Source organism: Megascapheus bottae, chromosome 2 (assembly GCF_031878675.1).
Source record: "Megascapheus bottae isolate mThoBot1 chromosome 2, mThoBot2.hap1, whole genome shotgun sequence".
In the NCBI taxonomy this organism is placed as follows: domain Eukaryota; kingdom Metazoa; phylum Chordata; class Mammalia; order Rodentia; family Geomyidae; genus Megascapheus; species Megascapheus bottae.
Window position 1 is genome coordinate 83,222,683 of NC_143510.1, and position 15,773 is coordinate 83,238,455.

The 15,773-nt window shown below is 39.4% G+C and overlaps 1 protein-coding gene across 1 annotated transcript in view; it reads right to left on the reverse strand.

Annotated features, from left to right (window-relative positions):
* Nucleotides 1-12,772: 12,772 nt before the first annotated feature.
* The window catches only part of Pah (phenylalanine hydroxylase), a 51,550-nt gene continuing 48,549 nt past the window's right edge, over nucleotides 12,773-15,773 (reverse strand). Inside the window, exons 12-13 of the mRNA XM_090328515.1 lie at nucleotides 14,945-15,060; nucleotides 12,773-12,892 (exon numbers count right to left, since the gene is read on the reverse strand). Of these exons, the coding sequence (XP_090184641.1) occupies nucleotides 12,849-12,892; nucleotides 14,945-15,060 (160 nt within the window). The 3' untranslated portion in view covers nucleotides 12,773-12,848. The remainder of the gene's footprint in view (nucleotides 12,893-14,944; nucleotides 15,061-15,773) is intronic.

Here is a 15,773-nt window from a genome sequence, read left to right on the forward strand (position 1 = left end):
AAATGGCCAGGTTGGCAAAAACCGGAGCTTTAAAGCCAAGAACACCTTGGTTTTAATTTTAGGAAAGTGGTAACCCTCTCTGTGCCAAAGAATTTTCATTAGTAACGTGGGGTTGTATTATATTCCTTCTTTTCCCCTCTTTACTGTCTCTTCAAATAGTTGTGCAAGAGAGCTTCAATTGAACATATCCATTTACGTGCACAATGTCGTCTCTGTTCTCCCTCCCCACATCGGTCCCATCTCCTCACCTACCCCACTTTCCTTCACTGTTTTTCCTAGATGTACATTGGGTAGAATGACTGTAGTCACTCAATATTCCTCTTTCCATGTCAGGGGTGTGTCCTGTGTCTGTGGAAATCCTCCCAAAGTTAAGAGAATGTATAAAGAGCCTAATAAGATACACCAATCTATAGATTCTATTGATTGCATAAATGGAAGTTGTTTTCATCATTGATTTCCTTGCCTGCCTTGCAGAAAAATCAGCCATGAATGATGAGTTGGAAGGGAGCAAAACAACCCACTTCCCTCAGTATTCCCCCTCCCTCACTACCTCGTCAGAAGTGGTTACAGAGCTGGTTGAAAAGAACTTAAGAATGCTTCTCGTTGGCTTAAGTCTAGACATACAACAATGTGCATTTGGTTAGTATACCATTAAGATTTTTAAATTAACATTTTTAAATTAATACTCAAAATAATTCATGTAATAATACCTATTATGGCTTCCATTGACACATGATGAAAATAAGCTCCAAAGGCATGCCAGGAGTAGTAGCAGCTCCCTGTGCTCTTAGCTACTCAGGGGTATGAGATTTGAGGATAGCCGTTTGAAGCCAGCCTGAGCGGGAAAGTCTGTGAAGCTCTTATCTCAGATAAACCAGAAAAAAAAAGCTAAAAGTGGAGGTATGGCTCAAGTGGTAAGGCTCTACCTTGAGGGAAAAAAAAGCAAAGCTCAATGATAGAACCCAGGATCTGCTAAATAAATAAAAAATAAATAATTGCATCTATCCGCTCGCCGAAAGTCACATGGCCCATGAGTAGACTCAGAATTCCTTCCAAGCCATCCTTATCTCCAAACCTCCATCCTTAATCTTTCGAGCATATGGATTCAAAATTTGGCCCAAAAAGTCTGATGACAGATCTGTAATCCTAGCACCCCAGATATGAGTCAAGGAAGATCTTGAGTTTGAGGTCAGCCTTAGCAAAGAAGTAGGACCTTATCTAAAGCAAGTAAATAAAAACCAAAAAAGAGCCACAAGTTGTTCATGGCAAGGTAGCTTTTGAATTACTGATTCAACATGATACTCTTCTCATATGGCTACATATAAGCGTGGGATGCTTTTCAAAAGCTACCAATGCCTGGATCTCACTGAGAAAGATCCCAATTCCACTTGCTGTGGAGTGGATGAGTCTGGGCCATTTCTAGCTTTTAGGTGGGCCACTGGAGATAAGAGTCCTATGGACTTCCCTGCCTGGGCAGGCTTTGAATCCCAATCCTCAGATCTCAGCCTCTTGAGTAGCAAGGATTTAAGGCATGAACCATGGATGCACAGCTCACTTATTTCCTGTTGTTTTCTTTTTTAAACTCTCAACAGTTCTAATGTGGTGAAAACCACAGGCAGACTCTCCTCGCCCTTTGTGGTGGCTTTTAGTCATGGGGCCTCCTAGATTTCCTCAGGGACCCAGTTTGCTTATTTTGGCATGTAGTTCTGAACTAACTAGATGATCCTCCTATGCGAGGCAATAACACATTGTGTAAATTCTGACTTGGGACATACCCCTTTGTGTAGAAACAAGAAACTTTTCATGAAGAGGATTTTTCTCTATTTCTAACATAGTCAAATTTCCTTTGGAAAGATCACAACATCCAAATCTTCTTTTCCTACTAATCATGTGGTGTTAAAAAAAAAAAAAAGTCTTGAGACATTTCAAGGCAGCCAACAACACTCAGTAAATGACACCGTGTAACTGGCTTAGGCCTCATTAGGTTTGCCCTCTCTGGCCTTCCCGAAGGAACAGCCACTTCTCTCGCAGTCTCTCCTGGGAACAGATTTCTTCATTTTTCCCTGAAAAGGTCAGAACATCCGCCTTTCCCTGAATCCCTCATCAAGCACTGGACGGCTCAGTCCTTTGTTATCTCTTGGCCTTGCTCCCTGGAGGATAAATTTTTACTTTACAAATGAACAATGTCCACAATGTTAGACAAAGGCAACAACAATTTTGTTTTGAGCAAGGATACCACCAGCCTTTCCCTTTCTCTTTTTACTGAGATGCAGTTTGGAGGGGGGAGATAAGTCACTCCCCCCACCACTACTGTCCCCACCAAGTGGATTCACTTGCCCATCGGTGCTCAGTATGTCATCTTTCCTTTCAAAAGTACTTTTGTCCTTCTCAACTCTGCCCCCTTTGGGGTCTGGTGACATCTGTGCACTTGGTTGAATTAGTGGTTCCCTTGCATGATGGCTGGCAGAGTGAGCTTGACTGCTCTTAGAGGTACCTTTGCTAGATGGTTGTAAGGGGACAGTTCCTTTCCATCAGTGGACCAGGGTCCTTTTGGGAAGCCTTCTCTATCCAAATGTCTGTGCTAACAGCTCCTCACTCTTCAGGCTCAGGGTAGTGTTAGCTTTCTATTGCTACCAGTCTACCATCTGTCCACTATCCATCCATGACTGTGGTTAGCTGCTCCATCTCTGGTCTGCTTCCCTGTTTTTAGTCCATGCTTCATAAATACTCCCTCATATAAAATATTACTCATTATTTTAACATGGAATCTACTTGCTGCTGGGACCCCAACTAAGACATTGTATGAGTCACATCTCTCATTTCAAGAGCTGTGTCCTGATAAGTTGAAGCTAGTCCCAGTGTCCCATGCATCAGTAATCAGCTCAGACACTTACAGGGAAGAGAAGCAAGGCATGGTACTCCATTAAAAACTACTTTTTGTGCAGGTATGGTAATCCAGTTGTCTGCAATCCCAATGAGTCCAGAGGTAAAGAGCAGGAGGATTATGGTTTGAGGCTGGCGTGGGGAAAAAAGTTAGAGGACTCTTATCTTAATCAATAGTAGTATATAGCTGTAATTCCAGCTATGCAAGAGATATAGGAAAAATCACAGACCAAGACTGAGTCTAGGGTTTAACAGAAAAGACTCTGGCCTAGTTTTCTCCTGCATATAAGGAATGTTTTACACTTAAAACATGAAAGGGCTAGAAATACAGAGTGCTATAACATTTGCCTAACAAGTGTTAAGTCCTGAATTCAAAACCCTAGTACCAACAACAACAAAAAATGATAACGTGGTAAATACTTTGCTTTCAGCAATCCATTAGATGGAAAGGACAAAGGAAGCACTTGACCCCAGTTCCTGCCCGCAGCTACCTCATGAGCAAGACAGAGGAGTTGCAGGTACAAAAACAACACATTGTGGGGCAGAGCCCAGAATAGTGGCCTAGAGTCCCACCTGTCATACCATTGGGTGAACTTTTATGGGAAATAGTAAATCTCCTATTGGTTATGCCTTTTTTTGTTTTTGCTTGCTTGTTTGTGAGTTTTAGAATTTGTTGCTGAAAGAGCCACTGCCTCTGTAATTTGACTAGCATTCATTTGTGCAGTACCCAAAGGCTTAAAGTATTTCCTTTGTACTGTCTCATTTGTGTTTTCTCAATGGTCGTGTGATTGACTACAAGAGCAGTCAAACTAAGGTACCAAGTAATAGTACAGGCGCTGTGCTCAAAGTACCTTAGCTATATAGGACTAATGACCACTGCAGCTCTGTTCAGCAGAACTACCCCATCTTCCCATTCTGATAAATGTTAAGTGTCAGGGAAAGGTCTCAGTGATATTGAAAATACACAGCAAGTCACCCAGAGGGTAAATGACAAAGCTGAAATTTGAACTCTACTCCCAAACCGTGTTCTTTATTGCTCTACTATAACACACATACACACACACACACACACACACACACACACACACACACACACACACACGGAAAATCACACTTCTCTCTGTTTCCTCTCAACACAGTGAATAAAAAAAGCACTTTTGAAATTTTTTTCATGCATAATTCCTGTAAATAACCCCAACTCTAATTATTATGAAAATGGCCCGATTGTAACCATCACTCAAGTCTTTCTAAAGATACTTGGACGGTTTAAAACACTTTGAATATCATGAGAAGCTAGATGTTGGTGGCTGGTGCGTATACTACTGCTTACATGGGAGACTGAGAATAAAAATATCTCAGTTTAAATCCAATTCAGACGAGAAAATCCAGTAGAGTCCATTTCCACAGAGAGAAGCTAGATTCGCTGGGGCACACACTTGGACGCCAGCAAGGACTGGAAGCTTAACGTAGGCAGATGGAGACTCAGGTGCATGCCTGAGTGGGAAGCAAGATCCTATAGCCAAAATAGGTAACAAAAAGCAGGGCTGGAGGTATGACTCAAATGGTAGAACACCAACCTAACAAACTCAAAGCTCTGAGTTCAAATCCCAGCACAAACCAGGAAAAGAATTATGTATTTATATACATAAATGTACATTCCTCTAATATATAATATATGCATATATACATGCGGAATTCAATTAGTACTCAAATCATCATCCCAAATAGTTCGTGATTCTGTACTGTCTTCACTTTTAAGAACATTTTTGCCTCTTGGACCACCTTGTGTGTTCTTATGGTCCTATCTGCCTCTAACGAGTAAGGAAGCCAAGTTATTGTGTGGTTTTTGAGATTCCAGTGTGTGTACCTATTTACAAGACAAGAAACAAGAACACAATTCCATAAATCTTCACTTTTTAGGACTGGAAAATAGTTGACAATGGAATAGTCTTCAGCAATTTAAGATTCTTGGCTGATAAATAAAAGTGTAACTTTATTTAATAGTCTCTAACTATTGCTTTTATGAAATTTAGACTTTTATGTAAAATTTCTTTGTACCATGTACCTGCCAAACTTAGCAGCTAATTTTGGGTGTTGGTTTCTGCCCAGACACACATCAGTCTTATCATTTTTTTTCAGTAACTGACAGGTGTATTATTACACCAGTGGAGACATTTCTATGACTTGATTGCATCTCATACAAGGGTACTTGACTGTTCCTCATAAAGTATAAGAAAAGATATTTTACAAGGAAGTCACTGATCTGTGTGTGCAGTTGTGTGTGTGTATGTGTGTGCGCGCGCGCGCACGCGCATGTGCACATGTGAGAGAGAAAGAAAGAGGGAGGGAAAGAGGAGAGAGAGAGAGAGAGAGAGAGAGAGAGAGAGAGAGAGAGAGAGAGAGAGAGAGAGAGAGAGAGAGAGAGAAGAGAAGATAGAGCAAATGATAGGGGAATGTGGCACATTCTTTTGAAATATGGAGAAAGTGACTTTTAAAATAAAAGTGTGTGTGTGTGTGTGTGTGTGTGTGTGTGTGTGTGTGTGTGTTGCTAAGGATTGAGCCCAGTGTCTTGGATGTGTTAGGCAACCTTCTACCATTGAACTATGCCCTCAGGTTTATATTATTTCACTGCAAGTATCCATTGAAATCTGACCTTTTTTTTGCAATTTTTTATTTACAAGAATTTAGTCAGAATTGTAAATGGCACTTTTAAAATACATAGATATTTTCACCCTCCATTTTTTGAAATTCCATTATGTATAAGTAACACTGAGAAGTTTATTACAATGCATTGTGGTTATTCCTCAAAGCATTTTTTTGATCATTGCAGCAGCATAACACAAACACAAACAAAAATAGATCTATCTTTCAAGTTTGCTGTGGTTTATAAGATTCTGAGTTAAAATATTCCCCATGGTTCAAGTAACATTTGAAAATACTCTTGATATAGAATTCATGAATGTTTTACTTTAAAAAGTTTTTATTATAAAGACGATGTACATTTACCTAAGTCAGATAAAGAATACATTTGTTTATAAGTTTTTATTATAAAGACGATGTACATTTACCTAAGTAAGTCAGATAAAGAATACATTTGTTTCTGGACAATATCACCACTTCCCTTACTTTAACTTGACATACATCTATTAATTAGCTAGATGAGTCTTTTTTTTGTGGGTGTCCATCATGCTGCCCCTGAGCTCTTCAGCTCAAGGCCAGTTCTCTACCACTTTGAGCCACAGTGCTACTCCTGGTTTTCTGATGGTTAATTGGAGATAAGACTCTTGGGGACTTTCCTGCATAGGCTGGCTTTAAATGGTGATCCTCAGCTCTCAGCCTCCTGAGTAGCTAGGATTACAGGCCTGAGCCACCAGCATCTGGCTAGATAAAGTCTAATAAATCCATAATTCATGTGAAATTTATTTCCTGATGGAACAAAACAGAAAGGAGTGTTTATGCCACTCATTGGTTTTTCTTACCACTTTTCCTTTCATAATAGGGCTGAAAGCCTATGGGAGTTCAGAGTTCTAAAACAAATGATAAAGACACACTTCTCCTAGGACCAGAGTTAAGCATTGTTAGAGCACTACTGAATACTATTAAAGCACTATTACTGATAAGTCTTTCTTGTAAGCAGGCATTTGAAAGTTTGTTTTTAATGTGCCAGAGAGGTTGGGAGCTAAGAAGACTTAATTCTCTAATTGATGATTGCTAGGACAATTCCGGGAATTCTGCTGTCTAGAGTAAAGGATTAGCAACTAGGAAGACAGGCATAAGTGGCTCAAGCCTGTCATCCTAGCTACTCAGGAAATGGAGTTCCTGAGGATTAGAATCCAAAGGCAGTCCAGGCAGGGTCATCTGTAAGACTCTTATCTTCGATTAAATACCGAAAATCCAAAAGTGGAGTTGGCTCAAGTGATAGAACCCAAAAGCTCAGAGATAGTGCTTTGGCCATGAGTTCAAGCCCTAGGACCAGCACACACACACACACACACACACACACACACACACACACACACACACACACAGAGCTTGACTGCTTTCATGCTGCGACTGGCCTCTGATGCTACAGAACAGCTTTGATTCCAGAACAAGCAACTTACACCAGACTTTTGCAAGCACAGTGTAAGGATTAGAGAAATAGGAGAGACACAAGGGTAAGTAGAGGCAGAGGAAAGTTTCTTAGAGTATGTTCTAGGGCAAAACCCCCTAGTTGGGGGTTTTAGTTTGTGGGGACTTCATCACACTATGATTCAATCAGCATTATACAGGCGCAGCTCAGCGAGCAGTCAACATTGTGGAGGTGCATCAGACCCCAGCCATTTATCAGAATGGGGAGTGGTTTCTGCTGCTACTTCAGTTGTCAGAACGACCCCCAGTGGCCAACACACAGTAAGTACTTCCACACAAGCCAGAGGGGAGCACTTTCTTTCCCTGGTAGCTGCTCAGCCAGCTTATTACTGGTGCAAACATAGTCCTTCATTTGCATAAATGACTGGCCAGACTGATAATAGGGCTCTGTGAGAGGACAAATACAATCCTTCATTTGCCCTCCTCACAACCTTTCTGGTTATACAAGCAGGCTACTCAGCAGCTGCTTTCATCAGCAACTGAGAGACACCTTCCTGGGCTGCTTTCTAACATTGTAACCTCGTGTCCAGTTAAAATCTCTCTTGAGGGCTCTGCCTTGCCTACTTTCGATTCTTATCATTCATACAGCTAAGAACATGAAGAAGAAAAGCAGCCATGGAGATGACAGTAGCAATGGCGGGGGGAGGGGGGCAGAGCAGACAACAGTGAAGAGAACCAGCAGTAAAAAATGGAAAGGTCCCCGGAGAGCAGAGCCATCTCCAGGAGTTACCTCCATCACAGGAGCTCATCACTTTAAGACAATGGAGGCAGTGGCAGTAGGAAGGTGAGAGCAGCAGGGCCACCATATGGTTCCCAAAGCAGAGCCACCAGCAGGGACAATGACATAAGAACCAGCAGAAGTTGGCTGGGCTTGTTTGATAGGTGGAAATCACAGTGGCTCACTAGGGCCAACCAGGAATGGAACTTGCATCAGTGACCCAATCAAGGCCACCTTGAAAGGAGTGACAGGGCAATTAAAATCTTGGGACAAAACTGACAGGAGGAGTTGATCAAGCACAGAGCTGAGAGTGAAAAACTGCCCTGTGCTGGTCAGGGTCCATGAGGACAGGTGTGCTCTGGCCTCTGCTGGAGATTCCAGTCTGAGACATGAAAGGATAATAAAGCTTCAGACTTCAGTCTGTTCAAAAGGGAGAGGAGAAAGAATGGGAGGAAAAGAAAAGTTAGGGAGTGACATTGACCAAGAAGCCAAGGGCCCGGAATAACAGAAAGAACTTTTTCTGGCCTATCTGCAATTTCCATGTTGATAGAGCAGAAGAGCTCTAGCTAGCAAATATGTGACAGAGGGGTTTTGCTTTTCAGCTATTCAGGCACTCTGTTTTGTTATACCTGGATTTGTTGTTGTTGCTAGTACTAGAGATTAAAGTCAGAACATTGTATACCCAGGGTTGGGCCCAGTCTTCAATCTCTCTACTCATACCTGTGCCTCTCAGCTCTTCCATCTAGAGAAGCCTGTTCATAACTTTGAGATTACAGACATGACAGACATTTATTGCCACTGCAAGCTGTTTGTTGAAATCGACACTCATTAACTTTTGACGGGCCTAAAACCACAATCCTCCCAACATTACCTCCTGAGTAGCTGGGGTTACAGGTGTGAGATCCCACACTGCGCTTGTGTTCTTTATAGTGTTATGTCTCTGCCATTTCATGTTTCTCATCATCTTCTGTTGCTATGTATGTGTTTGGTGAATCAATCCCTCCTTCCACAGTTTAAATAGTTGGGTGCATGAACTTATTCCCCATAGGAGAGCATGAAGCGAGGATGCTGGCTGAGCAGGGAACATGCCTAGCTCCAGTGAAGGTGCAGCAGTTCCATGTTGCTCTGTCTTCATGCGGCTCTGTCAACATTGAAGGCTGTGAGGATACCTACCAGGCCAAGGATGGGTAATGAGAGCTGTTCAGATCTGTTGAGTGGTTTAATTTCTGGCATTATCATTTTTTCACCCACTAGGGATGCTGTGGCCAGGAATATTCTTTTTGGCACTAGGTCCCACTTGTGAGTACACTTTATACTTACACTGGTTGTGGTTATCAGTATATGGCACCTGGGCTAGGGCCATGAAACCTGGCTCTGAGGTTTATCAGGTCTAGAAATACTAAGGAATACCAACGAGTGATGCTGGCACACCAGGTCCCTGGAAGCCATGGAAATGTGGTCACAACCTGGATGTCACCAATAACTCTCTGCACTCTTCTTGGTTCCCAGTCATCACCAGTTAGCTTATTGCCAGAAATACAAAGAAAGATTCACTGTGTTCTCATCATCCACGTTTCTCATCGATGCCTTGCTATAAGTTCCTCGTGGGTCCATCATCCTTTCAAAATCCACCGCCATAGAAAATTATTTGGCGGTGATGGTGTGTGTGTGTGTGTGTGTGTGTGTGTGTGTGTGTAAAAATCTTAGTGCCAGTGATTGTATATAGAGATTACCTTCTTGAATACTTGTTTGTTAAGCATGTCATTTAAAATATGATGTAAAATCAATGTTAATAAATTCTTTAATAAAAAAAGAATATTCTCATCCTACTTCACTACCTAGCTACTAATGTCACTCCTTATCTTTTAAAAACTTTTGATGGATTCTTCTATTTATTATTGGCATAAGAGAAGCAATGTGTAAAAAACATCCAAAACAAGTATTGTTAAAGAATAACCAATTACAAATGACATTTTATGGAAAGGTCATGTTTATACTACAGAACTAGAATCTTTCTCTGTAATTATTTACCACTCTGACCTTATTTTTTGTATGGGGATTATGCTTGCTACAGATGAGACGATAACCTGTGTCTTAGCTGAATTGGAGTTCTTACTGGTACATATCAAAACTCCTATGGGTTACAGGTTTTCAAACATAGGAAATCTATTAAAGGCAAGACTATGAATCTGTTTCTACGGGTGTAAACTGTAGTGGAAAGCTCACATTTTTCTCTCTTTCCTTAGTAAGGGGTTATAGGCATTCTAATTTTGTCACTCTATGATTTCTTGCTACTGATAGGAACATCTACTTTTAGAATATTTCAGCTTCATTAAGGACAACTAGGAAGTTTCATTAGTGCACTATTTCCCCTTATTTGCTAAACAAATATTTACAAGCACTATAGGTATTTTCTAATAGTATAAATACAATTTAGGCATACTCTAATGTGCAATTTCTCAATCATTTTAGAAGACAACATTGCAGCTGGTTTTCTTTTTAAACTTTTCCTAATAAAAGTTTGTGAGATTATCTTCGCTACATTTTATGCGATGCCTAATCAGAATGGTTTTACATGGTTGAGCACCTACTATGTGCTAGGTACTAAGAGTTGCAGAGATAAAACTAAAGATCTCTGCTTTCATAAAACAGCTGTTTCATTGGTCAATTTGTTAGAGCCCAACTAACTTATAGAACTTAGAAATCTAGAATTAAAACTTAGATTCGTTCCTTTCAAAGACATATGGAACAATAGTGTTCCACAATTGTAAAGTCAGTTTATTTACTTCTTTTGTTTGTACACAGCAGGATTGTCTATCAGTGAAGTATAGTGACTGTTACCAGAAGATGGCTCCTTCATCAAAATCAAATAGTAATATTAGCATATTGTAAATATACATAATCCCATGGCAAGAAAAAACAATCCATGAACTGAGAAACATATTGTTATCTTACAACTTCCAATCTTTTTTCATATTTTTATTGTAATTAATAGAAGGGTTACATTATATTTGCCAGATAGAAGGTGAATTAATTCAGATACATTGATACCCTTTCTCATGTCTTGGTCCCCATTTCCCTCCCCCCACCCCTACCCCTCATCTTGTTTTCCCCCCTTCCCTATCCAATTTCAAATAACCAAATACAAATATATCCAATATATCAGATCTTAACTTTCATTTCAGTATTTCATTTCTTTTTAGAGAAAATCTTGCAATGCCACTCAAGCTGGCCTAAATAGACTTAACTCTCCTCCAGTTTCTACCTCCCAAGTGCATCAGTAAATAATTTCTTTCAATAAAATCATATCCCTAAGATTCAAACTCAAACATCTCAAAATATCTTTAGCAACACTAAAATCACTATTTGAAATCTTTACCTAACTTACTCTATAATATTTAGATTCCAAAGACAATTACTTTAAACGTGAAATAAAGGAATATTGATTGTTCCTTTGCAGAATTTTTGGTGTAGAGAGAAATATCAGGTCCACTTCTGCTTTTTTTTAATGACTGGGTTCTAAAAGGTTAAACAGAAATAGACATGACAATCTAAGCTCCAAAACAAACTCAGACAAAATTCAGATGCATTTAGACTAAGTGACTCTTTCCTCTCGGTTGACATTCTTAAGTCTCTCAGATAAAAGGCTTTCTTTCAAAATATCAGTGAATCAAAGACAGCTATGTAAATATAGGGGAACATTTGAGTTGTGTTTCAAAGCTGGAAAGGACTATAGTATAATTCTCTCATTGTTAAAAGACAAACTACTGAAATCTACAGAAAGAAAGTAGCATTTCCCTCTTTGATAAGTAGCAGACCAACTACTGAACTTTGGGTTTTCTCAGACTCTATAAGCCTAATAGATTCACTTTTGAGTAGTTAACAAAAGAACCAGGCATTCATAAAAATGTCAGTCCTTGGACTCATCCACAAGATCCTCGTTGATAGGGAGCTGGGACACAGCCCAGGTTGATGCTGCAGGTGATTTCTGATCTACACTTGAAAAAGCATTACACAAATCCCTCAAATATTAACTAATAACTACTTACAAAGATATAAATTAGAATACATCCTAGCATTAAAGACTGGATCTTAAACATCCCTGTGTTCCCATGAATTGCACCATCAATAAAAGTCCATCCATAGTGCTATGTATGACTGATTATTCCAATGTACCCCTAAAATGGGCTGGACATTTGAGCCTTTGATTACTCTTTCGTGCCACAAAATTACCCAGCTCATATATTTCCAGGCAATGAGGGTACTATTTAAATTTCAAGAAGCATTTGAAACTGTACAATTTTACAACCATAAATAGACTTCCAACATAAATAAAAGTCTTGCTTTGGACTGGATTTGCTGTTTAATTATGCATTCACTTATTTATTCAATGAATATGTACTGAATATCTTCCAATTATGTCATTAGTTAACATCTGCTGAAATCATAAATGTCGTCAAAATGTTCTCCAGACTTGACAAATAATTGCAAAATGGCACTGGAAGTTGTGGGGACCAGGTGGGAAGTTCGAATGTCTCATGTAGTAGTACTTATAATTACAATGAAATATGTTAAATGCCTTATATAATGTTATAAAACTTTATTGTTTGTAACTATTTCAGTGGGCTTTCAAATTAAATGAAATTTACATAGGCACAATAACAAAGCAGTAATCAGAATTGTAGTTAATGCAAATAGAAACTGAACTTTGCCCAACTAGAGTAAACCAAAAAGTTCTAGTCCAATGAACGTCAAGTGCTTTACATTCAATTATATATGTTCTATTAGAAACATATATGGAAGATAATAAGAGCCTATTTAATGCTTCACAAATTTTAATGAACCTGAAATGTGGAATGAGAGCGATTGCAATTATAACTACATTGACAGTATGAAACTACCATCTCCAAATCAAGGATGACTCTAAAATACTTGCCATTACGCTTTGGTTAAATATTAATAGACTGCCATTTTGGATTATTTTGACTCATTTGGTGACCTTCCATTTTGTTCCATAAATTACTTAAAGTTGATATTTCAGAGTTTTTCCAGACACAAGAAGTAGTTAGATTTCTATCTGCAGATTTTCAGTTGTCATGAAGTTCTGTTGCTGAGCTTACTTTATTTTCTGGAGAGCATTGCAAAGAATTCCAACTTCACCTGCAACAAAGGACACCATTCAAACATACCATTCACATAAGGAAGAAACACCCTTCAAGTATAGAATTCTAAGGGATCTGTGGTATGCACACATAAGCCCTTTGCTGCAAGATGTAAAATAGGACTGGAGTAGTTGTAGTATCTTCCACAAAGTACTGGAGTTATTAATGTGATCAACGTCCTCTTTCTATAAGTTGTTTCTAGTAGGATTTAACAGCTTTCTCTGAGCACTATTTTTTGAGCACTATGTTTTATAGGTACATCCCAACTGTTCTGTTTCTTTTAAGACCATCCACATAAGCTTTAAGTAGCTCAGTTGCAAAACCTAAAAGTGTGATTTATTCAAATCTTGTGTGCAGAAAGATACCACATGTAATATATGTACCTGAAATCTTATGAATACCTGTCATCAAGATTTGACACAAATGTAGTACATTTATTCTAGTGTTATAACTCCAGACTATTACTTTTGTCTCCATTTTTCCAAGCGTTTTTGTTTGAGAATACATTCATTTGAAAATGCATGGTCTTCACAGGTAACTCAGTCTAGCTGACCCATGAATTGTGTTGTCATATATTCATACAGCAAACAGCCCCAGGACGTAGACTCTTTATAGAAAGAGAAGAGACCTTAGAGATTGGTGAGAAAAAAAAGTGTGAAGAGATGAGAAGGCATAGCATAAGTCACATAGCCTTAAGGACCCTTCAATTCCTAAATTTGTTATTCTATGACATTAAGAAATATATATGCTATAGTCAGGCGCTACTGGCTTGCACCTATGATCCTAGCTACTCAGGAAGCTGAGATCTAAGGATCATGGTTTCAAGCCATCACATGCAGGAAAGTCTGCAAGATTCTTATTTCCAATTAATAACCAAAAAAACAGAAGTGGAGCTGTGGCTCAAGGTAGTAGAGTGCTAGACTTGAGCAGAAAAGCTCAGGGACAGTGCCCTGGCCCTGAATTCAAGCCCCACAACTGTCAATAGCCACTTGGAGACTACTCCAGGCCAATGCCTAGGAAAATGTCCATTGGGAGTGACTTAGCTTTGGGATTTTTCAAAACACCATATCTAATATGGAATAGTAATTATAACCAGGGCCAGCCAGTTGTTAGTGTGAGAGGGAATATTATAAAAGTGTCCACTGACATTTTTGGACTCTACTTGGCATATTATGTAAGGTAGAAACTCCTCCCCGACCAAGAATGTCTTTCCGTAGGCTCTCCCCAATTTGGTTGATTCATTCATTTATCTAATAGTTCCTGAATTCCTAATACAGTTCTTAGGAATAAGGCTAGGTGATCTGACAGTCAATCTAACCCAGCTTTCTGATCTGGTTTAGCTGGGGAGACAGACAAGTAAGCCATTATAACATAATACAATAATAAATCCCCTGGGAGAGAAGTCTGTAAGAATGCAAAAAACATGGGAAAAACAGCCAAGCCAAACTTCCAATAACAAGACTTAAGGAACAATTTGCTCTTGGACACCTCTAAATGGAAGTAAAAAGAGTGCCTGAAATAGGAAGAACTGTATGGGGAAAGGCCAGAAGAGGGGTGTGGAAGCACCAGGTTGGCCAGTATCACTGGAGAGTAATTTGAAAGGCTAGAGAGAATTGGGTAAGGAACAAGATAAATTGTGATTTTAAGGCCAGTTATTATCATATGCATCATATTATCATATGCAAGGAAGAATAAGAAGAAGATAGATAAGCTACTTGGGTCCAGACAATGTGAATAAAAGCCTAGCTTTTAGGAGAAGGAGATTTTGGACAGACAGATATCAACAGGACACTAAAGGAAACCATTTGGAGATCTTATAATGACAGGCCAGTTGAAAGGGGATATAGTGGGAGAATGGGAAAAAGAATACTCAAGGCAATTCTGACCTTTTATGCCCAGTTGCCCCTAGTGAATCTCTCTGGCTTATATGTAAATGTGTTCCCTTGGCTTAATATTGAATGAATTTCTTCTCGTTCTTTGAGCAAAGGTAAGAGAATGCCATCAGTGTCTGGGTAATCCTGGCTTTATGGGAAAGATAATCTCTACTTACTGTTGATGGAATCAGCCAAAATTTTCAGCTGCTGGGTATTATCCAACACCTCAACTCTTTGGGTATAAGGATCATAGCGAACTGAGAAGGGTCGAGGAATTGTGGCAGCAAAGTTTCTGAAAGCAATACCCAAGGCTTGGGTTAAGGCACCATTTGGAGGCAAAAACAATTCTCAGCATTTCCCTTAGCTATTCACCTATAGGGACTTCTGCAACCAGGGCTAAAATATGGAATGGAGTGTTTTTTAATTGTTATTATAAAGGTGATATACAGAGGGATTACAGTAACATAAGTCAGACAAAGACTAAATTTCTTTTCAGACCCCTTCCCTCACTCTCTCCTAGTTTTTCCCTCCCATCCCCAACCACAAGTGGTGTAGTTCATTTTCCACAGTGTCTAGTGACTGCCACTGCTGCATTTGTTTACCTTTTGTTCCTCCATTTCTGTGCTCCCCTACCTTTCCTAAGACAGATAAATATACAAAAGAAAAAGAAAAGATAAACAACAAAGAAAAAAACTCTTGTTTCTATTTTCTGGAGGTTTCGATAAGCATTATTTTATATGATCAAAAACCCTTAACTGTTGTGAGAAACACTTAGCGATTGTCCTTGACCTGTGGCTCAAAGTGGTAGAGCACTAGCCTACCACTAATAAAAGAGCTCAGGGACAGCACCCAGACCCTGTGTCCAAGTCTCTCAACCAATCAAAAAAAAGAAAAAAGGAAAATGGAATGGAGCTGTAATGAGGTCACACTGGAAGCCTTCATGTGTGTCTGTGTGTACACACACACTCTCTCTCTCTCTCTCTCTCTCTCTCTCTCTCTCTCTCT